This window comes from Ictidomys tridecemlineatus, chromosome 10 (assembly GCF_052094955.1).
Source record: "Ictidomys tridecemlineatus isolate mIctTri1 chromosome 10, mIctTri1.hap1, whole genome shotgun sequence".
NCBI classification, from domain to species: domain Eukaryota; kingdom Metazoa; phylum Chordata; class Mammalia; order Rodentia; family Sciuridae; genus Ictidomys; species Ictidomys tridecemlineatus.
In genome coordinates this window covers 133,307,626-133,334,387 of record NC_135486.1, presented here as the reverse complement: position 1 = coordinate 133,334,387, position 26,762 = coordinate 133,307,626, and the positions used below count along the sequence as shown (strand labels likewise).

Below are 26,762 nucleotides of genomic sequence, written 5' to 3'. Positions count from 1 at the left end.
TAAGAATATAATTATAATGATTATATACTATAATCACATCTAAGTTCTAGGTTATCACCATTTGACCCAGTTATCCCATTCCTCTGCTATCCCCAAAGGACTGAAAATCAGCATACTTTAATGATGTGGCCACATCAATGTTTATAGCAGCTCAATTCGCAGTAGCTAAGCTATGGAACCAACCTAGATGCCCTTCAACAGATGAATGGATAAAGAAAAATGTGATACCTATACATAATGGAATATTACTTAGCCATAAATAAAAAATGAAATTATGGCATTTGCTACTAAATTTTAAATTATGGAGACTACCATGCTAAGTGAAATAAGCCAGTCTCAAAAAAACCAAAGGCTGAATGTTCTCTCTGGTAAGCGGATGGTGACTCATAATAAGCAAGGCTGGGTAGGGAGGAGTGGAGGTTCACCAGATTGGACAGAGTAGGGTGGGGGAAGGGACTGGAAGTGGGAATGGGAAAGACAGTAGAATGAATCAGACATAACTTTCCTATTTTCATATATGAATACCTGACCAGAGTCCCTCCACATCATGTACCACCACGAGAATGGGAAGTTAAATTCCATGTGTGTGTGGTATGTTGAAATCTATTCTACTGTCATGTATAACTGAAAAGAACACATTTTTAAAAAGCTGTAGGCCAATCTATTTTAATGCACTTGTCCATTTTGTTGAACTGGTCACAGAATTGAAAACTTGGGTTTTGCTGGGCCAAGGGTTTGGCCTCTGGAGGAGAGAATCTGGGTTCCCAGGGAAGTTCTGTCTTGCTCTAACTCTGTGATCTTGGTGATCACTAAGCTATGGAACCAACCTAGGTGCATATATCTAAAATAATCAGCAGCTTACAGGGTTGTTATAAGAATTATGTGAAGTAGAGCTTTTTACTTGACATTCTCTGCCACAGAGTAATTGGACCATCACCCACCTCTTCCCTGGGGAGGGGTGGAATTCATCTGACAACCTGGAGTATTTCGACTGCATTTTCCCTCCGGCCAACCCTGCATTTACGTTTTCCATCTTGTGCAAAAGTTAAGATAGTGGGTAGCCTGCTCTGTAAATATGTGTTGCTTTGCGGAGGCCCCTTGGAAGGAAGAAAAATATTGGGAGAAAGCAGACTGAAGTACTTTCCTCCAAAACCCTTACTCCAGTTGTTGGTCAAACTCTGAGAAGTCAGCTTCCACTGGAAAGACCGGACCCGGAAGTTGACTTAGCCTTTTGCAAAGGCACTTAGGCAATATTTAACAATATTTCAAGTGAGCCAAATTTTTGAGCCAAGAATTACACTTTTAGGACTCCGCATTATGAGAATTATTTGCAAGAACTTGCAAGGCATCTATAAAAGAATTTCATTAGAGCCTTTTGTCTAGTGATGTCATGAAAAATTGATCTTTTTTTTTTTTTGGTACTGGGGATGGAACCCAGGAGAGCTTAACCACTGGGCAACATCCCCAGCCCTTTTTATGTTTTATTTTGAGACAGGGTCTTGCTAAGTTGCTTAGGGCCTTGCTAACTGGCTGAGGCTGGCTTTGATCCTCCTGCCTCAGCCTCCGGAGCCGTGGGGATTGCAGGCATACGCCATCATGCCAGGCCTGGTAATGAAAAATTGAAAGAGGAGTGGGGCTGGAAGAGAGGTTTGAGGGAACTCCTTTTCTTTCGTTTTTGAAGCATGCTTCTACATTGTTCGAATTTCCTGCAATGATAATTAATTTGTGCATTGCTTGCATAATCATAAAACCTGGCTGGGGGACCCTGAATCAGACCTTCTGTGAAAGACAGAGATGTTTCTTGGCAGGATTGATTCCATCACCACTGATACGAGCAGGGAGCCTGGTGCTCCCCAGCCCATCCCAAGTGGCGGAGTTGATTAAGAGCCTGCCTTGGGTGAAGGGGAAAAGAGGGCCAGACCCCGAACATGGGGACATCCAGGTGGGGACGATGCTGAGGCTGCATCCTGTCTCTGTGAGAGGAAGACGGCCCACATTTGGGTCGAATTGCATAGATGGATGTTGATGCTCCCAACAGGAACCCACAGGCGCACAGACCCTCTGCCTGTCACCTGGGCCGAGAGTCGGGCCACATCCTGGTGGCCACCAGAATCATCCAGCGCACGGGGCTTGGAACCCTGCCCCCTGTACCCGTTTGTTGGTGGCCTCTGGAGGAGGACCCCAGGGGAGAGGCCCTGAGCCCTGTGGGTTAAAAGAAGCCGCTGGAATGAAAAAGAAAAAAAAAAAAATCAAGACAAAACAAAACAAAAATAGGCTTTAAAAAGACCAAAAAAAAATTGTCTTAAATAAAGAATTTTTTAAAAAATAGAAGAAAAGGAAGCAGCTGGTACTTTCACACACGGAGCGGGGAGCTTCATCGAGCCCCTATTCGAGGGCACCTGGGAGGCAGCCGTGACTCACTGCCACCCCCAGCTTCGCACCTGGAGGAGGAGGTCACTGGAAGGGAGCTCAGGGAGGTGACTTCCAAGGGCTGCTTTGCAGGATTCTCTCAGGTTTCAAAAAAAGACAAAGAAAAGGAAAAGGTGGCCCAGCATTTTAAAATAGCATTTTATTATCTCTAAGGCATTCGGGGGGCCAAACCTCAGACGTTTTCCAACTTTTTCTGCTGTTCTAGAGAGTGCTGTCATGAGAACACCTCTCAGTGGGGTGGATCCTGAATGTTCTGGAGAACACAGAAGAATGCGAGCCCCGGATGGAGCGTTCTGAGCTCCCTGCTCTTCCTTCTGTTGGGAAGCACGTGAGCCCAGCTAAACTGGGTTTCCACCCCAGCAGGGCGCAGCCTCTGAATCTTGGAGAGGCAGAGAGAGAGAGAGAGAGAGAGAGAGAGAGAGAGAGAGAGAGAGAGAGAGAGAGAGAGAGAAGTCCTCCCAACAGAGCAGCTTCATTGGACGGGCTGACTTAGAAGTCCTGGCACTGAGTATTGCTGTCCCCATTTGGGTCGTCTGCTCAGACCTAAACCAACTGCTAGGTTAAGGGGGGGGGAGGAGAGGTGCTGGTGGAATATTCTGACTGGTCAGATTCTGAGTCCCATCTCATTCCCCCAAGGGACAATCAGGGAATGGATGCTAGGTGATGGAAGAGAACACATGTCCTTCAGAGGTCACTGGGCTGGGGAGCTGGACTCAGAGGCCAGAGGTATGGTGTGGACCTTGCCGTTGGTGAACCAGTCTCCTGGCACCGAGGCCCCCACATTTCCCACCTCTATATAAAGGGGTTTGTTGCGATCGTTCACCTCCCGTTATGACCAGACCTGGGCAGCCAACCTTCTTTTCCCTCCGCCTGGCTTAATTTCTTCGGAGAAGCATTTTCTCCGTCTCTGATCCATTTCCGCCTTGAGAAACAGGGGCCTAGGAAATTAGGCAACAGCATCTTATGACCGCTCTGGTCATTTTAGTAATTGGTTGTGGGACACCATCCGTCTCCCCAAGCCCCATCCCAAGTATGAACGGCTATTTCCCTGCTGTTTCATTGGAGGAAAATGGGGAAAGATATTTGTTTTCTTCTTTCCAGGAAAAAAAAAAAAAGAAAAGAAAAGAAGCAAGTAGAACAAGACAAACAAAAAAATGAAGGGTAAAACCAGCTTGTGGGCTCCCAGATTGTCCTTGCGCCATTTGGGGTACATTTAACTAGTCCCTCTGTCTGCCCACCAGTGGTCTTGGGAGCTGGCCTCGTTGTTGCCCAGCTCAGGAAATAATCAGAAATCCGGCAAAACCATGAGAGGCCCAGGCTGATGCTTCTGGGAGTATGAAAAGCAGCAGATTATTGTGATCCTCCCTGGGCTGAGTTTGAGGGTTCTTTTGCTTGTAGGTAACTGAGATGCTTTTGATCCAACCCAAAGGGGCTATATTGGAAGATGGTGGGGTTGCTCACAGAGCTCAGGAGAGGTGTTTCACTGGAGAGCAGGAAGGAGCTGGGCCTGTTGTGAAGCAAGGAGGTTCCTTCTACCACTGCCACCTCTCGGTCTGTGTTCTCTTCATGTTGGCTCCATTCTTCTCCCTCCTAGGGACAGATTTCTCTGGTCTTCAGAACTTGTAGCCAACAGCTCTCAGGTTTATACTGTAAGAGGGCAGGTAGGTAGACCGGGCAAAACGGCATTTTCCTACAATCCTGGCAACATGGGAGGCCAAGGCAGGAGGATTGCAAGTTGAGACCAGCCTCAGCAACTTAGAGAGACCCTGTCTCAAAAAATAAAAAGAGCCGAGAGTGCCGCTCTGTGGTAGAGCACCCCTGGTTTAATCTTCAGTCACACACACACACACACACACACACACACACACACACACACACACACAATGACAGCAGTTAGATTGAGGCTGGAATTGTCAATCTGAGTCCCAAGCTCTCAGGGAAGGATCCTATTGGTCTAGCTTGGATAAGATGTCCTCACTTGGTCCAATCAACTATAGAGAGGGGGTGGGACTTAGGTTGTAGGAACCTGATCCTATTCATGGTGCAGAGAAATCCCCAGGGCAACAGCCATGCTGCTACAAATTAAATCTCCAACTACAGCGAAGTCTTCTTGCCCAGTTGAGAAGGTCTGCACCATGGCATGGTCCAGCTTCTAGGGCCAGATACTGGGGTTTGAATCCTCATCCCAGTCTCTGCTGACTGTGTGACCTTAGCCAGGAACTTGCTCTACCTCTGTGCCTCAGTTTTGCCATCTAGGAACGGGCACAATCATAGGACCTCCCTGAGAGGGTGGCCGGGACTCTTAAAGGTCCTAGCACGAGTAGAATGCTCCGAATTCTTGTGGCACAGGAATCACAGCTGTTATGATCGTGACCACTCTAAAGTTCGTCCCAATGATGGCAGAGATTATTTTAAATGTGTGAAAATAGGGCAAAATGACCATGACTAAAAATTAAAATAGATCATCGTGGTTGCCCTGGGGACTACTATTTGAATAAAATAAACCCAGAAGGCTCTTTAGGTTTAGAACCTTAAAGGTTTAAGTAGACAATCTCGTACCAGACATGAGCAGTTCTGTCTATGTTACCTGGCAAAAGTGCAGTTGTTTTAATGAGTTTGCCAACATCATAAAGTCGGAGTCTAGAGCCCCGAGTGCCTTCCCGCACACAGCCCAGGGGCAGGGCGTTGCTGGGCCTGTAGTCACAGGGCCCCTCAGGACGGGAGGCGGTCCTCCATGGGCTGGTAGTAAATATTTCTGTCTTCGAGGGCCATCTGGTCTCTGTCCTCCGAGGCAGCTCCGCCGCAGGACAGAAGTAGCCAGGGACAGCGCTCGCACACGCGGGCGTGGCCGGGTTCCAAGAAAGCTTTGCTGAAGGGCACTGAAACTCGGGTTTTATGTGATTTTTCACGTTAGTTTATGCCCCTCCTCCACCACTGAGAACGTAAAAACCATTCTCCGTTCACAGAAAAAGAGGTGGTGGGTGGGTTTGGCCTTGGGCTGTGATTTGCAGACCCTGCTTTTGGAGATGTGGGTTGCTATTCTTTTATTTTTTCCTTCCTTCCGTTTTTCTTTTTTGAGATGGGGTCTCGCTGGGCTGCCCAGGCTTAGTCCTGGATTCCTAGGGTGGAGTGATCCTCCTCCCACTTCAGCCTCTACAGTGACGAGGCCCACAGGTGCCCAGGATGGCCACCGTGTGTCAGCATTCGGACTGAAGGCAGGGGACAGACATGACCGCCCACTGCTCCTAGGGCCTCTCTGACCCCAGAGTCGTTTTCACCCTCTGCCTGTCTCTTAGAAGATACACAGCGTTGGCACAACTCTTTTTGGTTTTATGCAACATCAAGAACAAAAACTCTACCTGAAGTGCTTCCACTTCAGGTAGAATTGTATTTGCTTTATATATATATATATACTTGAGAGGTGGTGGGTCAGGGATTCAAAGAATAACCCCTGTCTCTCTCCATCTCAGTTCTTCTCCCCACCGTGGGGACTTTGCACTTAGAATTCATGTGATCTCAGGGGATCTTTTCCCCTAAGAATCTATGTACAAGCTGGGGCCTGGCCGATGATGTGTCTGAGGCCCCACGTCCGTGCAAACCAGGCCCAGAGACTGGGGAAAGGGACCACGGCCAGAGGCTTCAGCCACCCCTAGGTGGGGTCCACCCAGTAAATCTCCAGGCTGGGAAGTGACGTGCATGTTGGTTTCCTGAAGGAAATAGGAGCTCTGCTACCAAAGAGAGATGAGTGGATGCTCAGGGCCACCGTGATTTGAATATTGTCCCTTAGAACTCACGTTTTGGAAACTCAGTCCCTGAACTCATATGTTAGTGGCATTTGGAGGTGGGGCTTTGGGGAAGTAACTAGGATTAGATGGAGTCATGAGGACGCCCTCCCCCACCCCACGGTGGCATCAGTGACTTTATCAGAAGAGGAAGAGAGAGCCAAACTAGAAGGCTTGCTTTGTCTTGACATGCAACACCCTCAGCCAAGTTATAATGCAGCAGGGAGCCCTCCTTGAAGGCTCGGGCCACGTTCTTGGACTTTCCAGCCTTCAGAACTGAAAAACTAAATAAACCTCTATCCTTAATAAATTGTCCAGCCTCAGGTATTCTGTTACAGCAACAGAAAACAGTCAAAGACAGGGGCAAAATCAACACAGGTCCAGACCACCTAGGGGCAATCGCACAATAATACTTAGAATCTCAATGCCTTGAACAAGTGTGTTGGGGACTTGCCAGGAAGAGGAAATCGCTGTTCATATCCCCTCTTCTAGAAGGAATTGCCTGTCCTTCCTTTGGTAGGATTCCTTTTGCGGGAAAGGGAAGGAAAGGAAAGGTCTGCTCTCTTGGAACAGACTTCTATGGGTCTGAGAGCCCAGAGGTTCCTAAAGGTCTCCTTCTCATGTCCTGGGAAGTCAGGTGGCGGAGGCTTGTGGTGCTTGAGCAGCTCGCAGCCTGGTCTGCCACCACTCTCAGCAAAGGCACCCAGAGCTGAACTTTGGAGCTGGGCTCAAAATAGCTGTGTGTGACGTGGGCTCTCGGTGAGTCATGCTGGAGTTTTCCATACTTGGAGGGATTGTTGATGGTTGATTCTGCTTCTCCCCACACCAGAGTCTAGCGTTCTCTACGTTCCCCGAAACACGACTGATCACCTGCAGTTCTTCCCAAGTTTGCCTGTCACCCCGATTCTGATTTTTCTCCTCTTCTAAAAATCCCGTCCGGATCCAATATCTTCCCCTCCATCCTCTACCAAACCAAGACGGACGCTCAGCTACCAGCGCCCACTTCACAAGCTGCCAAGCAGGACAGACCCCCCCCCCCAGGCCTAGGTTCAGCCTTGATGGACCTGTGTTTCAGACCCCCACCTTCAAGCCAAGGGCGATCCCGGGCATTTGTGCCTGGAGAGGCTCCGGCTTCCTGGAACTCATCCCCCCCTGTGCCCATCCAGTGGGCTGTGGGTGGGGACAGCTCCCCCCAGCCTGTCCCCCCACAAAGAGCCAAGTAGGAGCTGGAGGGCAGCCTGGTTAGTTGGAAGGAGCCAGGAACCTACAGGATTGCGGCCGTGTGTTGATTGACGGCGCTCATTGCTGTTTTGCACTCTGCAGTGTCCCTGGGTGCTCCTCCCATCTCTGTGCGTGTCCCTTTAACAATGCATCGCGTCCTCTGGGCCTAAAGTGCAGCCCTTCCTCCAGGGTCCGGGGGCCCTGTTCTCCTCTCCATCTCTGCATCCTGTGCCTCTCCTCCCCTTTCTCCTTCTGCTCCACCCACATGGGGAAGCTCTGGGTCCCTCCTCTGGGCTGGGCACTTGCTCTTCCGCCTGCCTGTGACATCCTTCCCATCGTCTCCCCAGGGCAGCTCTGGCAGGTTTTTCAAAGGGGGCTCAAATGCCCCCCTTCTCAGAGGGGTGTGTGTGGCCCACGCCACCTGAACGAGTCTCTTGTCTGTCCCTTTATGGCCCTTAATTGCATCTTGCTGTCAACGTAAGTGGTGTTCATCCTTTTGCCTTCTGTCCGTCTTCCTTACCAGGACGGGTCCCATTTCCTGCTCTGAGAACGTTGCGGGGTGCAGGGAGGTGACGTTGAATAAACCAGGAGCCCATGAGTGACACAGGGAAACATGTCCCCTTCCCGGAGCCCCACAGAGGAGGGACAGTGCAGGGTGACGTCAAAACGGACGTCACCGGGGCTGATGGAACGGGACTGCCCCGTCGGCTGGGCAATTGGTGAAGGACAGAGCTTGCTGCTCACGACTCTGGAGCTTGGGGACTCAGAGGCGAAGGCCCCCGTGGATTCAGGGTCTGGTCGGCCACCTCTTGTCTCACGAATGGCAACTTCTGTGTGTCCCCGTGTGATGGAAAGGGTGGCACGCTCCCGTCAACCTCTCTTCTAAGGGCACCGATCCCGATCGTGAAGGGGGAACTGGGGGCCCCCTGGTCACCTCCCCTAAGAGCCGACATCTGACTGCGTGCGTCCCACTGGGAGTGAAGCTTCAGCTGTGGATCTAGTGGGGAGACGGGCATTCACACCGCAGCCCCGATCATCAGGGGAGCGTCAGAAAAACTGCAGTTACGGGGTCGTTGTACCAAACACCCGACGAGTACCCTTCAACACGGTCAAGGTCATCAACCACCAGGAAAGTCTGAGAGGCAGCCAAGACACGACTAAATGTCATCTGCTCTCCTGGATGGGATCCTGGCACAGAATAAGGATAAAAACCTTGGTTAGGTAAAACCAAGGAGACTGAACAAAGTAGGGATTTTAGTTTAAAAAAAAAAAAAAAAAGGCGGGGTGTGTGTGCGGATTTCTAGGCCTGATGCTTTTGCATTTTTGCGGGGGGTGGGTACTGGGGATTGAACTACTGAGCCACATCCCCAGCCCTTTTTACTTTTTTTAAATTTTAAGACAGGGCCTCGCTACGTTGCTGAGGCTGGCCTCCAACTTGCAGTCCTCTTGCCTCAGCCTCCCGAGTTGCGGGGATTGCAGGGATGAGTCACCGTGTTCCCCTGCTTCCTCCCTCTTTTGCCACAACCTGACTTCCTTCTGGTTTTCAATTCTGCAGTCCCCATGAGCTTTCATGGCTTCCCAGCCGAGATTGTCCCCGACCCTCCCGCAGGCCACCCTCCTTCAGAAAAGAGCATATCCCGCACTATGACGGGGTCCTGAACTTTCCCAACGAAAATAATGATCCCCGTACCGTTTATCTCCCCGCCGAGTTTCTGGGCTGTGAGGAATGCAATGAGCCACATGATTTCCAGGCTAAGCAATGTTTAAAAACTGAAATATTACTTCAGACAGCCCCAATTTATTATCCTCCCGATTCCCATCCTCTCAGCCCCAAGCGAGCGCGGCTTTGAGCAGCACCATCTGGTTCTTGAACCATCCTCGCGTGGCGGGGCCCCTCTGCTCACTTCTGAATTGGTTTGCGAACTGCAGCTCTCGGGGAGTTTGGAGAGGACGCGTGCATCACCGCTCAGGATGGATTTATAATTGTCTGTATTCACAAAGTCCTTCTGAAATTGCAGGACTGGAGGAGAATTTTTTTTAAAAAATATAAAAGGACCTTGAATAATAGGACGAGCCAGGCAGGGGCTGGGGAACATGAGTTGTTTATGCAGCTGTAATTGGGCAATTATCTTACGGTTATTACAGGGTTACCCATTTCCTACAGCCCCAGCAATTTTGATCCTACAGCCCCAACTGTTCCCTTTGAAGTAGGAGAAATGCTCTATTTGCCTATATGGTCCCGGAAGACCTCAGAAACCACTTGGAGCCCTTTCAGCTTGGGGTTGGGAGGAAGGTACTGGAGTGGCGTGGTGACTCATTGAAGGTCACTTAGAAGTGTTGGGGACAGGACAATGAGTAATGTACCATGACATTACAGGTTGCTGAATAATCTGCCAGGACTTGTGTGTCATCCCCTTCAAAGCCCCATCCTGAAGGTAACACGTACATTATTCAAAGAAAATCTTTCTGGGAATCCCACTTGGGAAAGCAATCTCCATCCGTGGCAAAGTCTTAGGAACATCTTCAATTGATGGTGAATCTTTGCCCTGGAGAGGGTGTCCCAGAACAAGCCAGCCCCAGTGTATGGAACCAGGACCAAGGTGCTCTGAGACCAAAGGAAAGAGGCTCTGTTCAGGGCAAAATAAGGTAGCTGGAGGTTTTGCTAGGTTATGGCATTTGCTGGACATCAGCGGTTACAAAGAAGCAAAGCCAGGATGAACCTGAACTTGCTTCTTTCCAAGGCCTGCATCTTAGCATTAAATGCTTTCTGTTACTGTAACAAATGCCTGAGATGAGTAAATTTATAAAGAGAAAATCTCTCACTGAACGACTGGGAAGCAAAAAAAAAAAAAAAAAAAAAAAAGTAGAAGAGGATCAAGCCTCCTCTTTTGAGACCAAGCCTCCCCTTACCTAAAGACCTCTCACTAGGCTCCGCCTCTTAAAGGTTCCTCACCACCCAATAGTGCCCAGTTGGGGACTCAGTCTTTAACACTGGGCCTTTTGGGCGGGGGGGGGGAACACTTATTCAAATCATAGCACCTTTTGTCTCCTTAGACAAACCAAATGAGGCTGAGAGAAAAGAAACATGGAGAAATTTAAGCATGCACTTAAGACTGTATTAGAGAATAACAGTCTTTGCCAGGATTTGGAGCAAGGCGGTTTTCTCCACTGCACATCTTCTCTGCGGTGATTGTGAATGCAAAGAGACATTACGTATGGGACCGCGCTGGGCAACAGAAGGTCCCATTCCTGTCTGGGCCCAGTGGCATCCTCCTTCGCAAGGCAGGCTGGGGGTGGGGCCGGGTAGAGCATCCAGGAGCTTCTGCAAAAGCAGTTACTTCATCTCCTTGGGAGATGGTGACTCATTAAGAGCAACCGGCTGCTTCTCGTCACCATCACACTGCAGGGAGAGGAGAGGCGCGCAGCACCTCCCGTGATGGAACGTTTGGGGCTGAAATGACCTTCTGCCCTACATGGATGACTGAGGACATCAGGGGCTGGGATGCCACCAGGAGCCTTTGAAATGCCTCAGGAAAGTGGCTGGCCAGTAACGGGGCTCAGGAGCATCTGCCTGGTATTTAAGACTCTCTGGGATTGACACCAGGAGGAGGTGCCTGTGGAGGCTCAGGTGGTGAGCATCTTAACTGGGCTGCCACATTTCTGCTTAGGAGAGATGACAGTGCTGGGGTGCAGCTCCGAGGTAGAGCACTTGCCTAGCATGTGAGAGGCCCTGGGTTCCATCCCTGGCACTGCCCTCCCCGCCCCCCCCCCCAAAAAAAAGTCAATGCAAAGAAATCCTGAGTACGTGGTCATGTAGAGAGAACACGGCTGTGAGGGATCCCAGGCACTGTTTGGAGTTCTGGAAATGCCATTTGGTAGCTCTTTGGCTTAGCACAACAGGTTGGAAATCAGGTTGGTCCGCCCTGGCACCCCTTGCTCTGCCACTCACTGATGGTGCAACATTGATCCATCACTTATGACCTCCCTGAGCCTCATAAGATGAACCTAGAAGGAGAGGGTGATAATGCACGTGCCTGCCTCCCAGGATATTGAGGGGCGAGGAGCTGGTACGTGCTCACTTAGATACTTCCCATAGAGAGCTTTGGATGTGCACCAGGCGCATCCCGTTTTGGAGCAAAAGCAAAAGCCGGAAGCATCCAGGGATCCTGGGACCCATGGCTGGGACAGAGACTAAGGGAGACTCCTCTTTGGTGTCCCCAGCAGTTTTACCACCCCGATCTGTATTTAAATTCGAAGTTTCTAGGAGCCTGCCAGCCCTCTTCCACCATCACCTCCACCCCTCCCGTCCCTGGGTAGCTTTCCATTTTCAAGATAAATGACTAACCGTGCTGGCACGTCCCAGCCCTGCCCGGTGCTCAGCTCCTGTTTGCTCGGCTGCTGCCCAAGAGGCAAGCCTCTTCCTGGGGTGGCATTTGGGGATAGAAAGATGGATTTAGCTGCCTCTTCCCCCAGAAGTGACTCAGCTCCTGGAAGCTCGGTGACAATGGTGGCAGTTGGAGCCCTGGGGACTCGTGGGCCGTGATGCTCTGCTGGGGCAATGTGCAGTGGGGCCCCTTAGTGACCATCTTCTCTGGCTAGTCTGCAATGTTCCTCCCGACTCCTCCTGTGGATCCGCGTCTCTGGATGCCTGCCCTCTGGGTGGTCAGCCCTGGGAAGGGACCATCATGCCATGCTACTTTCCATTACACGAATTCAGACCGATAAGAAGCCAACTATGTGTGACATTTATTTATTTATGTCCCATAGCAGAATTCCTCAGAGTCTGAAGACCAGAAGGTCCCTGGTCCCAACCCTCTACCCTAGAGGTTATCCAATGACTGATGACTGTCCAATAGGACAGTGGTCCTTGACTGTGATTGACAGCAAGGACTCTGCCGTAGGCTGGATCTCATTTCAGATCTCAGCCTCATCTCATTTTCTCCTGCGCCTTAACTTTCTCATCTTGGAAATGGATCGAGGGTACTGACCACGGTGGGGGCTGTTCCGAGAATCAAACAAGGTAGCAGGCAGATCCGGCATGTGGTGGATGCTCCACGGTGTTAGCAGTTATGGTTCCTGGGTCGGCCTGGGTCTCTCAATGTCCAAATTAGGGTATCCTAGGATCTACCAACGACAGCAGGGCTGGCAAACTTTTTCTGCAAAGAGCCGGGTAGTTAATTTCTGAGACTCTGCTGCAGTGCTCAGTTCTGCTGTGGTAGTGCAGAACCGGCCATGGATAATATATAAACCAGTGAGCACGACTTGCGCACGAGGGCGTTCCTGTGCACTTAGGACCTCAGTGCACGGGGGCTGGATGGCAGCCGGGGCTGGCTGAGGTCGTCAACCCCTGGCCTGGGGCTTGGTGAAGACGGAATGAGGTGAGGCTTGCAGGAGCCCCGGCCATACCAGGCAGAGTGCTCACTACTAGAAAAGATGCTATTTTTTGTCTGCCTCGAGGTTTGGACTCTCCTTCTCTAGGGGAAGGAGAATAGCCTTGAGGGAGACTCTCCAAGGTTGGTCTCAGTGCATCCTCTGCCCGCATCCGAGCTCCCAGCGCATCCGAGCTGAATGTTTATGGCAACACCTGGAGCCTGGCAGCACCACCCCCGCCCTCCCCCAGGGACGGAGGTAAAATGCCAGTGTGTGGGGTGTGATGAGCTCTCTCCGTCCCACGCCTGGCCCTGGGGTGTGTTGCCATTTTCAGCATCTGTCCCCTGGAAAGCAGGTGGCCCATCTGAGCCGTGATGGGAAACACGAGCAGGGCCCTTCCTTGGAGGGCTTAACTAGGCGTGCTCACACCCGCACCGCGTTTGACCCTGGCTCAGGAGCTGCAGGGTGGGGTGAAGGCGTGTGGACGGGGGTGGGGAGAAAGAGCGAGCTGGGTTCGAATTCTGGTCGTGTGGTCCTGTCGCTTTCCTTCTCTGAGCCTCAGAGTTGCTTGTTGTGTGCAAAATCCGGATTCATTGCAAAAAGACCTGGAAAGCCTCCGGCACGTGGTCACTATGGAGCCCCATTTTGCAGAGAAGGAAACGATGCCAAGAGACTCTTCAGCTGATGAAGGACTTGTACCAGGATCTCAGCTCTGGCCCCCAGCAGGCTCTTGCCAGACCCCACTTCCTGGATCCCCACTGCTTCCAGCCAAGACTGTGACACGGGGTGACCTAAAGCTTTTGGAGAGAGCGGTGGCTGTGTGGGAGCTTTCAAGCCCATGGCTACCAATCTACGTTAGATGTCCTCTGTTTCCAGTGGGGGTGTGTCCTGATGAATCCATCAGAGATCAAAAATATCATAAGCAAAATGCATTTAATACACCCAGCCTACCTAGCACCCAGCTCAGAAGGACGGTGCGCCGAACAATCTCAGCTCTTTGCCCTTGGGATCCCGTGGCCAGGGGAGCTGCAGCTGGCTGCCACTGTCCAGCACTGCAAGAAAGGATGTGACCGCCTGTTGCTAGACCAGGAAGAGATCCAAATTTGAAATGCAAAATAGGGGTTTCTACCGAATGCCTAGGACATCATCACCACCGTAAAGTCAGAAACTCACAAGCCAGAGGCTGTCTGTAGCAAGTTAGTGTCCTAAAATTCATATGCACCCAGAACCTCAGAAAGGGACCTTATGTGCGATGTCAGGGTAGGCCCTAAATCTAACAGGACAGAGAGGGACACACAGAGTCACCAGGAGGGCTGTCACGTGAAAACAGAGGTTGAAGCGATGCAGCCGCAAGCCAAGGGTGGCCAGGAGCCACCAGGAGCTGGGAGAGGCAGGAGGGACCCGCCCCTGGAGCCGTCTCAGGGAGCAGGGCTCTGCCAACACCTGGGTCTTGGACACCCAGGATGTGAGGGAATAAACTCTTGTGTTTTAAGCATCTGGTTTGTGGTGGTGCCACCATCCGGACCCCGAGATGGGAATGACCTGGGGTATCGACGTGGAGCCCCTGTGGACAAGAGGCAGCCTGGACGGACCAGAGCGGACATGGGCACAGGCTCAGCCACTCCCTTGTCAGCTCTACCTCTTGGCTTCCTTTGTAAAAGCCAGAGCGTCCGATCCTGCTGACCCGTGCGGAGGAAGAAAAGAGAAGGCGGGTCAGAGCATGTGCAGTGTCCAGACGCGGAGCCCCAGGCGCAGCTGCCTGGGTGGTGGGCTCGCTGTTCTTGAACCACCAAGAGTTAAAGATCTCCTCCCCAAGGTCATACAGCTACTTGGGGGAGGGGCAGAGCTGGGACTCCTACTCAGGCCATCAGAATCCAAAATGCCCCACCGCTGCCCCAGGACCTTGGGATTACAGGGGGGCTCCGCCACGCTGGGCTACGAGGCCACTCCTTCACTGTGAGGATCCACTCCAGGGAATTGCCTTCCTCCATGGGGGTTTGATTGCTGGAGGGGGAACAGATTTTGGCCATGGACAGTTCCCCCAGGGCCCAGGTGATGGAAGGGCAGGTAACTCTCCAAATTCCATTTGCTGGAGGACTCAGAGCCAGGAGAGCCCAACAGACCCACAGAGCCAGTCACAGGGGCTCCTGGGAATTGTCACTATTCCTGAGGTCCAAGAAGGCTGGAGCTGTCTTCAGGGAAGTCTGCAAGTCACAGTGTCCCCGTCTCCATGCAGGGGTGCCCAGCCGGGGCTCCAGGTGGCTGGAGGGAGACACACAGGTAGAACCAGGGCAGCTTTCCAGATGCCGGCTTGGACAGGAGGACGAAGACCAGCCCCAGGCAGCAGAACTGAGTGTGGGGTGGGGCGCTGAGCCTCAGGGGGTGCTGGAGAGTCAGAGATGAGGGGTGTGTGTGGTGCTGGTCTCAGTAAAGCAAGAACAGCTCCTTCTCCTAGTGCAACCCTCCCCCTGTGAAAGCCCTGAGAACCCAGCCATCCACTCCGGAAATGCAGCCTGAAGGAACCTGGATGTGGGCAAGAATTTCGCTTTGGGAAATGCACACAGAGAGGGAGGGGGAACCACCCAAAGGCCTGCAGACTGGTCCTGTGATTCGTGATGGGGCCCCACGCAGAAAGCCACCCAGCCTTGCCCACGACGGCTGAGCAAGAGCATCCGAGGACAGGCCAGAGAGAGAGAGAGAGAGAGAGAGAGAGAGAGAGAGAGAGAGAGAGAGAGAGAGAGCTTGTAGTGTGTGCTGGTGAGAAGAGGGCAGGAAACCAGCAAGACTCCGTGAGACCAAAATAAGCCGTGGGATGGCAGATCTATGGAGATGTGTGTGTGTGCATAGACAGAGACACATGCAAATGTTAACATTTTCAATCACTAACATTTTAGTATACATTTTTTTTTCAGTATTTAAAAAATAGGCGTGTACATATATATAATTATACATGCTGCCTATGTAAAACTATACATGCAGGTTGAGTATCACTTTTTCCCAAATGCTGGGGACCAGAAGTGTTTCTGATTTCAGATTTTGGAACATTTGCACATACATAATGAGATATCTTGGGGAAGAGGACTCAAGTCTAAACAAAATTTATTTATGTCCCATCTATATTTTATACATAGAGTCTAAAGGTAATTTTATGCAAAATGTATGTATATGCAATATGCGTATATATATAGTGCTGTTTATGCAATATGTATATTATTTTTGTATATATATATATATTTTTTAAAAAATTTTTAGCTATTGATAGACCTTTATTTTTATTTATTATATGCGGTGCTGAGAATCGAACCCAGTGCCTCACACATGCCAGGCAAGTGTGCTACTGCTGAACCACAACCCCAGATCCCCTTTTTATTTTTTAACAGGGTTAAGCAGGGTCTCCATACATTGCTCAGGGCCTCCTTAAGTTGCTGAGGCTGGCCTTGAACTTGCAATCCTCCCGTCTCTGCCTCCTGAGTTTTATGCAGTATTTATAATGTGCCTGCATTTTGACATGAGGTCAGGTGTGGAATTTTCCATTTGTGGCATCATGTTGGCACTCAGAATGTTTTGAACTTTGGAATATTTCAGATTTCTGATCTTCAGGTTACAAATCTTCCGTCTGTGTTGCCCTGTATGGCCACGCTACATGTATAAGTCATGTAGATGACCGTATAACTGTGTCTATAGATAAAGATTAGACAAACACACTGTAGGACACAGGACAAGATTTTAATGGTAGCATATGTGGTGATACATACATGCACACATGTGCAAACATACACCCATACGTGCATACTGTCATGGGTTAAAATTTTCATGTGTTGAAACCCTAACCCCTAATGGGCTGTGTTTGGAGATGGGTCCTTGAAGGAAGTAATTAAGGTTAAATGAGGTCAAGAGGGTGCAGCCTGATCAGATAGATCTTGTGTCCTTATAAGAAGAGACACAAGGGGCCTGGGGCTGGGGCTTAGTGGCAGAGTGCTTGCCTAGCATGTGTGCGGCTCTGGGTTCAAGTCTCAGCACCACAGATAAATAAATAAAATAAAGGCCCATCATCAACAACAAAATTTTAAAAAGAGAGAGAGAAAAAGAAGAAGAAGAAGAAGAAGAAGAAGAGACATCAGAGAACTTGCTCTCCATCCCTCACCCCCACCCCATGCACATACCAAGAAGAGGTGAGGGGGGGGGGACACAAGCCAGGAAGAGTGTCCCCTTCCAGAACTGTGCCAAAGTAAACTGCTATCATTTAAGCCATCAGGCCTCTAGTGTTTTGTTACAGCAGGGCGTGGTGTCTTTCCCTATATGTAGTAATGTGTATGGTTATACATGGTGATACAGTTTCTTACATACAGTTCTTCTCCACGGAAACCTATGTAACTCTGACTATATAAGATTGGAGAGTGTCCATCAAAACGTCAGCCGTGGTTCTCTCTGGGCAGTGGGTTATGGATGACTTCTTTGTGTTCTTTCTTGTCTGCCTGTATTACATGAATTTTCTACAACAGACATGCTATTACTTTATGTTACTTACTACTTACGTTACTTGGTATTACCATAAGATAATTAGTATGAAATTTTCTTCTTCCTCAAGTTGTCCTCGGTCTTTGAGGCTGGGGCAGGGCAAAGTGGCCATAGTCAAGTGTGCCTGCACCTCAGAGGTTGGGGCCAGGCCGGGACTGACCACACCTTAAGCCTTTGTGAGCAGAGTCTGCTGGCATCATAACAAATGTTCCCCCGTGTCTTGGTCTGTTTTCTGTTGCTGTGACAGAATATCGGGGAGTGGGTAGTTTATAAAGAAAAGAGGTTCATTTTAAATCATGGATGTGAAGGCCAGAAAGTTCCAGACTGGGCGGCCACACCTGGTGGGAGTGCCTCGTGCTGTGTCAGGGCAAGGGGGAAATAAGCAGAAGGGCAAGCGGGTGCGTGCAGAAGAAAGGGGCAAGTCCAGGAAACTGAACTTGATTTCTAATGAGCCGCCCTCTAGGCCACTGATCCATGCCCATTAACCAAGAGCCCAGCCGTTAGTCCTTCCTGCACAAAGACCTAATCACCTCCTAAAAGCTCAACAGCCTTACCCTGGGGACCAAGACCCAGCATGAGTTTTGTTGGGAACAGAGCACATCCAAACCCTAGCATCACGTTAAACGTGGTTCCCTGTTCCCGAAGGGTCCACTCCTGAGTGTTTGCAGCCCAGGTGGAGGTCTGCAGAGGGCCGAGGTCTGCAGATGGCGAGGTCTGCAGTTGGCGAGGTCTGCAGATGGCGAGGTCTGCAGATGGCGAGGTCTGCAGAGGGCCGAGGTCTGCAGATGGCGAGGTCTGCAGAGGGCCGAGGTCTGCAGATGGCCGAGGTCTGCAGATGGCCGAGGTCTGCAGATGGCCGAGGTCTGCCGAGGGCCGAGGTCTGCAGATGGCGAGGTCTGCCGATGGCGAGGTCTGCAGATGGCGAGGTCTGCCGATGGCGAGGTCTGCAGATGGCGAGGTCTGCAGATGGCTGAGGTCTGCAGATGGTCGAGGTCTGCAGATGGCTGAGGTCTGCCGATGGTCGAGGTCTGCCGATGGCGAGGTCTGCAGATGGCGAGGTCTGCCGATGGCGAGGTCTGCAGATGGCTGAGGTCTGCAGAGGGCCGAGGTCTGCAGATGGCGAGGTCTGCAGATGGCGAGGTCTGCAGATGGCTGAGGTCTGCAGAGGGCCGAGGTCTGCAGATGGCGAGGTCTGCAGATGGCGAGGTCTGCAGATGGCGAGGTCTGCAGAGGGCCGAGGTCTGCAGATGGCGAGGTCTGCAGATGGCGAGGTCTGCAGATGGCGAGGTCTGCAGAGGGCCGAGGTCTGTGTGAACCAGCCGTGCACGATGGTCCCGGGGGCTGCGGCAGGGTCTGTCCCTGGGAGTTCTTGGAAGCCCGCGTGGCCTCGGGCCTGACGCCTGTGTTTCCGTCCTGCACAGCCCAGCTGGACATCATCTCCATGGCGGAGACGACCATGATGCCCGAGGAGATCGAGCTGGAGATGGCCAAGATCCAGCGTCTCCGGGAAGTGCTCGTCCGCCGGGAGTCTGAGCTCAGGTTCATGTGAGTGCCCAGGGGAGGGAAGGAGGGGTGTGGAGGAGGAGCCCGGGCCCTGGTGGCTGTGCGTGGCCTACTGCCTGAGAGGCACTTGGATGAAGGCATTGCATCCATTAAAAAAAATAGATCTCATTTGGTTCTCACTGTCACAAGACCCTGGGGTGGAGTTCAGGCCCAAGTTCTTTCTATGTTCCCCATTGGGGGAAGGGGTTGGGGGGCCCACAGGTTGTACCCTGAGCTGGGGCCGTACAGATCACACCATCTGAGCTCAGAGAGGCCCGAGATCAAAAATTGCTGGATGAGCTCAGGCAGGTTGCTTAGCCTCTCTGAGCTTCAGTGCCCTCCTGTGTCTAAGGGGAGAAAATAATACCCCTCTTGTGGGGTCCCTGGCAACCCAGGTGCGTTATAGAGGGTCTTCCAAGAGAAAATTGGGCTCTGGCAGATAGAGTTTAAAAGGCAAACAAACAACAGAGGGTTAAGAGGTAATCTGGAACAACTAATAAAACGAAGAAAAAAAAAAGAGGTAATCTGGGCTCCTCCTGCCATCTTGGAGCCGAGGAGGTGACTGGGGACAGACTTCTAAGGGCAAAGATCTGGAAGACTTCTCTGATATAAGGATGCTGGTTCATAATGAGGATGGGGGGCCATGGGAGGAGAGGACGGACTTTAGATAGGGCACAGGGGACGGAGGAGAAGGGAGGGGGCATGGGGGTAGGAAAGACGGTGGAACGAGATGGACGTGGTGACCCTAAGTACGTGTGTGAAGCCACGAATGGTGTGAGCCTACTTTGTGAATGAAAAGAGAGACATGAAAAATTGTGCTGTTTGTGGACTAGGAATTGAAATGCATTCTGCTGTCATATATAACTCATTAGAATAAATACACATTTTTTTAAAAAAAAAAGTCTGGAAGACTGCAGCCAATGACACTTTTGCTGGCTCTGGGCAGGGTCTCTGGCACCAAAGGGGACGCACGGGTCTTGTTAAAACTGAAGGTGATCGGGCGCCTGTCATCCCAGCAGCTCTGGAGGCTGAGGCAGGAGGACTGCGAGTTCAAAGCCAGCCTCAGCAAAGGCGAGACGCTAAGCAACTCAGTGAGACCCTGTCCCTAAAATACAAACTAGGGCTGGGGATGGGGCTCAGTGGTCGAGTGCCCCTGAGTTCCATCCCTGGTACCCAAAACAAAAACAAACAAAATCCCTGAAGGCCCTGGTGCCCGAGATGGCCTGAGTTCTCTACAGGCAAGACACGAGGTGTGCATAGGAAGCCACCGATCACGGAACAGGACCCCGCCATCCAGGGAACGGCAGGTCAGTCTGTGCCAAATTCCAAAGCCACCTTCCTGCTAAGGCCGCCGGACACAGAGTCAGGGCGATGCTGTCGCCGCCCCAGAATGTTAACCAATGAAAAGTCAATAAGTCGAACTGGATTTGTGCTTCCCATAATAAGTGGATAAACGAAACAATAACGAGGTGACCTTGCTGGAAAATTCTCCCAGCCACCTGCCGACCCAACCTCTCTGGAAGTGGCAGGAGCGTCACAACTCGCCCGGGCACCGGTGTCTCACAGGCGGTAAGGCTGGGCGTGTGATTAACCCGCTGGGCAGATGGGGAGACGGAGGCTCAGAGAAGGTCAACCACCTGCTCCAGGCCTCCCAGGAGGCAATCGGGGCGTGGGGCCTCAGCGTCCAGCTCTCCCTGCCTTCAAAACCTATATTCTCAGTGTGACAGTGTCTGACCCTCTCTCCCGCCCCCTAAAAGGGACTGCAACATTTGTAGCTGCCGTTCACTCAGCCTGTGCCGAATGCATGTGATCCCTTCTCGCGGGAGCTCTCGGAGGAAGGTTCTAGAACATTCCTGCTTTATGAATACGAGACATCATCCCTTTTGTCTGGGAATAAGGTGAACCAACATGCGAGCATGCGGGAGCTCTTCCTTCCTCCCCGTGTTTAGAAGGGAAGAACATGAATACAGCTCTGCAGGACTGAAGGTCCCTGGAGGAGTGCAGCAGGAGCTCACGGTGGCTTTCCAGCTGTGGGGACAAGGCGGCCACGTTGCCTCCACTGACCTTTGCTGTGAGTGTTTACATGCACACACACGTGGCAGGAGCTTGGCACATAGCGGTGCTTCAGGACAAGCATAGCTAACGTTTATTAAGCGCTAGCTCTGGGCCGGGAACGGTACCAAGCTCTTGACCTTTGCTCTCACTGAATTTCCCCATCGAGCCCATGAATCCACCGCTGAGGGACAAGTGTCAATAGTAAACACTAGAATAAATCAAGTCATCTAAAGGCTCCCAGGACACAGCAGGATCCAGTGACATTGTGCAGGGGAAGAGCCAGTTTCCAGCCCCCCCCCCCACCCAGAGGTCTTGCTAGGGTCCTCGAGGCAGGTGCAAATGATAATGATGCTCCCCCCAGGCCCGGCCGCGTGCAGTGCGTAGCCTGCCTGGACGTGCACCCACCTCATCCATCTCGGAGATGCCCCAAGGACTCTAAGTTGGCCAAGATAGAGGACGCAGCACACTCAAAGCTGGACAGACTCCTCATCCAGCTCCCTCAGCCTTCCCACCAACAGACTGAGAGCCAAGGTCATGCAGGAATTGAGTCTTGCAGCTATGGCTCAGGTGCAGGGCTTGCCCTGCAGGTGACTCCTGTTCTTATGTCCATCTGGGAGAGGAAGAAAGGGGGGCCCAAGGGATGGTCAGCCAAGCTGGAATGCACTCTGGTCCCAGGGTGTTTAGTAATGAGTGAATCAAGGAGGGAAGAAGGGAAGGGAGTGGGAAGAAAGGGAAGAAACTGAAGAAGGCAGGAAGGAAAGAAGGCAGGCAGGCAGGGACACGGGCAGGGAGAGACGGAGGGACCGTGGAACGTCCCTCGCTGTTGTGTCTTCCCAGCATCTTGAGCAGCGCCTGACACCCGCCAGCATCTGATGTCTGTCAGGTGGCCGTGAGTGACCCTTTCACAATCGTCACTGTCCCCAGTCACCCGCTGCACGTACACGGACTTGCACGGGGGCCATCCTTGGCACAGAGTGAGAGGGAGACAGACTCTCAGACCCCGTTCGGCATTCTCAGGCTGGGAGGGGGTAGCTCAAATGGCAGGCACATGACAGCGCTTGGTGGAGATGCCCGGTGGTCATAACAACCACAGTGGGATCCGTGTGGTCACACCTGCTCTGGAGGGACCACGTGATCGTGTTAATACCCGTCAACTCCCGCGGAGCCTGGGAGCGCGCCCACATTCCACGTTCCACCGCGGAGAATGTCCTCTGCTTCCAAGGCCCCTGCCGGGTTCTGGGCCTTCTAGGAACAGGCCGGGTGGGGGCTGCTGCCTTCCTTCCCTGCCCCAGGGCCTGGGTGGTGCATGTCCAGGCAGGCTACGCACTGCATGCGGCTGGGCCTGGGGCCTGGTGGCTCTCTTTCTGCTTGGTCACTGTCCTGCCCTTTTCCTTTGGATCTGCAGCCTCTGCCCGTTCTCCCTCCCCTCTTGCCAGCACGTTGAGGAACCAGGAGAGGGGGATTTAGCCATTCCCAGGGAGCTCAGGAGTCATCTGGCTCCTCATGTCTTTGGGCTTGACCTTGGGTTCAGGGCAGAGCACAGGAGCTGCTGTTCGCTGGGGCCCCTGCTGTGCCACACAGATGGCCCTGGGCACTGCATGCCTTGGCTGACTTGCTTTAGCAGTTCCAGAGTTCTCACAGGAATCCTGATGGGGTCTGTCCCTGCCGTGGTGAGGGACTGAAGTGGCTTGCTCAAGGTCAGTAGCTGGAACGAGGCAGAACCAGCAGTTGAACCCAAGATGTTTGTTTTGGAGGCTGAGCCCTCAACCCTAAGCCTTTATTCCCAGTGCAGGGACCCCGTGCTCTCTGCCCAGCTTCTAGAGCGCGCGGGTGGACCCTGGACGCACGCCCAGCGTCCCACGGCAGGGCTTGTCCTGCTTCATCATCTCGAGCCGAGGGCCTCGGAAACGGACTGGGTCCCATTTTGGCTCCTTGGACGTAAGGATCGATTTTGGAGCCCAGAATGACGAGCGCCGTCTTAGTCAGGGTTTGTAAGGTGACCTGCTGGGAACCGTCTGCAGAGCCCCGTTCCTGGAAGGATTCCCAAGGACCCCAGTGGTGGCACTGAGTGAGCCCTTATCATGGGCCCAGGCGCACTCCGAGTCCTTTGTGCCTATTGTCACCACGTCCGTCAGGTGCTGAGGGACAGCTGCGCGCTGGCCCTGCCTCAGGCCCTCAAGGTCAAGTTCACAGACCCTGCTTAGATTGACAGGCTGCTGTGAGTGAGCCCCAGCGGGTGCGTGTTCTCCGCCCTGAATGTCCACCGCGTCTCCTCACTGCCTTCCCTAGCTTGTCCTCGGGTTTCCAACTTGCAAAATGGCATTTTGAGATCCCTCTCCCGAGGCTGAGCAATCTTATGAACTTCACTAGACCAAGTCAATAAACGCTCCTGGCCTCTCTCCAGTCCCTCCTCCTCCTGATCTTCTGCAGGTGAGGCTCCGGGGGCTGCCAACCCCCTCACCCGCCTCTTCCTGCCCTTCACCGGGGCCCGGCTCACACCATTAGCTCTGAGTGTCTCCTGCAGCCTCTGGTTGCCGGGCTCAGCTCCTCTGCCTCCGCCTACCGTCCTGCTCCTGCTGTTTATCTGGGTTTCGGATAATTAAGTATCTTCAGCCTCAGAGTGCGGAGGGGCTGGTTATCTCCTCTTCACACCAGCTTGCTGGATTTTCATAAAAGGGACGTGTGCCTGGCTCTTTGCTTGCTCGGAGGCGGGCAGTGGCTTCTAATCAGCACGCAGCGGCAGGGAGCTGGGCGGGACAAGCGCATATTTCAGGAGCGCAGCCCCGGAGTTCCAATATTTCTAGGGTGCCCAGCCTTGAACTCCCGTACCTTCATTTAATTAAGAAGTACCCCGTGTGATGAAGAGGTCAGGCCCTTGGAACCTGGCAGAGATTCAAGGAGTGCATGAGTTACAGATGACAGACTTTTGAATACTTGCTCTGCAGGGTAGGATTCTCAGTGTATTGATGTGTTGATTCATTTAATCCCCTCTACAACCCAGTAGGCAGATAATGACACACACAGACACACACACAGACTCTCTCTCTCTCTCTCTCTCTCTCTCTCTCTCTCTCTCTCTCTCTCTCTCTCTCTCTCTTTACAGATGAATGAAGCGGAGGCCCAGAGAGGTCAAGTCACTTGTCTGGGGTTGCACAGGCTCCATTAAATAGCGGACAATGCTATAAGCCAGGCTCTCTGGGGCAAGTCCGTGGCCTCCGCCATCAAGCTATGGGGTCTTGCAACTGATATTGAAACTGGTTCTGCTTCTGACCAACTCTGCGGCCTAGAGGAAATATTTTGCCCTGTTAGGGCCTCAGTTTCCCCATCTCCACACTGGAGCGCTGATGTCTCTCTGGCCACGCTGTAGCAAGGGTCAGAGACCACACAGCTGGGAGGTGACCGGCTTTTCCTAGGGAGAAGGCGGATCTAATTCCCTTCCCTCCTTTCTCCTTGTTAGCGCTGTGCTCAGTGGCGGGAGAGCAGGGATGTCAGGGTTGCTTCTGCAACTGCAGAGAACACTCAGGAAACAAGCCCGAGAGAGAGGGGGAGAGAGAGAGAGAGAGAGAGAGAGAGAGAGAGAAGCTGGGCTCTGGGTGGTGGTGCTGACGGTCCCCCGAGCTGGGGGTTTCTGGGTGTGCCCGTCCATCACCAAATCCAGCTCCACGGTGGCGCCTGGCTGGTATTGTTACGGTTTCTTCCCCTTGAAACCTGCATTTTCCTGTCCCTGGTGTGAACTGGCATTTCTGAAGCCTCTTGGGCAGAGCTTCAAGCCAAGGGCGAGACAGAGCGTGTGCGTTTATGTAACTGGGCGCGTCTCAGCCCCACTGGGAGTTCTGTGTCACTCCGGATGCACTCTGGGTTTTAAATAGCATCTCTAAGCACAGGTCACCGTTGCCAGAGCCACTGTACCCATCAGGTGGGAGGAGGCGCCCTGAACCGCAGAACATCTGAAAAGCAACTTGTCTGGGACAAAATACGCACGAATCTGAGAAGCTGGGAGGGAGGGGGGCTTGGAAGGAACGGGAAGGGATGGAGAGGCTAGAAAATGGGTGGAGAAGGGGCTGGGCTAGACCTCTCTGAGGGGAAGGAGCCTCCTGCTGGGTTTCTGTATGTCCAGGGAGGTGGGGACGCTGCTGGGGACTGGGTGGATGGACCAGCTCTGGCGACTTGCAGTCCAGAACAAATTTTAGAAAGGAAATACCTCTCCTTGAAGGCTCTGTCTTCTCCTGAGTGGGTCTCACTCTGTTAACTCCGGATGAAGTTCAGGTCTCCTCTGCACCTGCGGGGTCTGGAACATTGGAAGGAGCGTGTCATCTAGGACCCTCTGTGAGTCAACTTGCCTGGACCCCAGGTGGCCTAGACGTGTCGTCCAACATGGCTCTCGGTGTGTGTGAGGGGTTCCTGGGGTGAGGGTGATGTTCTCATGATAGACTGAATGAAGTGAATGGACCTCCCATGGGGGGTGAGCCTCTTCTCATCAGTAGAAGGACCGAGCTAGAGGGAATTCCTCGTGCCTGAGCGGGGTAGTCTCCAGCCTTCAGACTCAAACTGGAACATGGGTTCTCCTTGGTTCCCCAGCTGCTGACCATTGGCTCTCCGGGGTCTCCAGCTTGTTGACGGCAGACCTAGGGGTGGTCAGCTTCCATCATCTTATGAGCCAAATCCTATTGGTCATGTTTCTCTGGAGAATCCTGAAGAGCCCTGTTCCTCCGCAGAAATCTTCATCTGGATGCTTTCTCTGGTTAGCAACTGATTAAAGGGAATTTCCTGCAACTCAGGAGGCTGAGGCAGGAGGATCGCCAAGTGCAGTCAGCCTCAACAACTTAGGGAGACCCAGTGCAACTGAGTGAGACCCTGTCTCAAAATAAAAAAATAAAAGGACTGGGGATGAGGTGGCTCAGGGGTTCAGTGTCCCTGGGATCAGTCCCTGGTACCAAAAAACCCAGAGGTCCACTGGAGTTTGATTCCCTTCTACCTGAAGACGTTGGAGCTAGAAGCTTCCATCCATTCCATGCTCTGCGGGGCTCCTCCCTCCGTCTCTGAAGCCAGCAGTGTGGGTGGCCCCGTTACCGTCCCTCTTCGGTGCCCACTCTCCCTCTGCCTCCCTCTTAAAAGGCCACTTGTGGTTGCACTAGGACCAGCTGCAGCGTCCAGGAGAAGCACCCATTACCAGCGAAGTGGGTATCCGTGGGGCCATTATTCAGTCCCTCACCTTAAATGACCACAGCAATCCCTGTCGGGCTAAGCCCAAAGCCGGTGGCGGAGACCCCGTGGGCACGGCGCACCTTCGCTGCTTTGGCTTGGGGCTTCTCGTCATTTTTTTGGAATCTCTGAAGCCCAGAGTTCTTCTGTTCTCTGCTTGTCTCTGGCCGGGTGCTGACTGGAGGGGCCACCGAGGGGGAGCAGGGCTGGCCTGTGCCTCTGGACGGCTGGAGCGGAGTCAGAGAGCTCCTGGCCACATCGCCCTTCAGTTAAGAGTGTCCCTCTCTGGAGAGTTCTGGGACGGGCTCCCGGAGAGGAACAGGAGGGCGTCTATTTATACACAGCTCAGCTGGTGTGGGGGGTCCCACACGTGGACAGCCGCCCCAGCCAGCCGCCCCCTTAGGAAATGGCCGACTGCTCTTCATTGAGCCATCAGTTACCCGGGCCTGGTTTTCTCCCGGAATCCCAGGATACCTCAGTTCCCTTCACTCCTCAGGGGTTCAGGTTCAACTGGATCAAGCCTCTCCTGGTTGGGTTCTGCCCAAAGTGAGGAGGTGCCTATGTTTTCATTCCTACATGGCCTGGTCTTTGAGGGGGGGGCTCCTTTCTGATCAGGAAGCCATCTCTTCTCTGAGACACCCG

At 52.5% G+C, this 26,762-nt stretch overlaps 1 protein-coding gene across 7 annotated transcripts in view; it reads left to right on the top strand.

Annotated features, from left to right (window-relative positions):
* Positions 1-26,762, top strand: part of Bmerb1 (bMERB domain containing 1) — a 110,323-nt gene that overhangs the window by 56,828 nt on the left and 26,733 nt on the right. For all 7 annotated transcript variants that reach the window (XM_078024315.1, XM_078024314.1, XM_078024316.1 and 4 more), the window contains exon 2: positions 18,743-18,866. In XM_078024315.1, the coding sequence (XP_077880441.1) occupies positions 18,743-18,866 (124 nt within the window). The remainder of the gene's footprint in view (positions 1-18,742; positions 18,867-26,762) is intronic.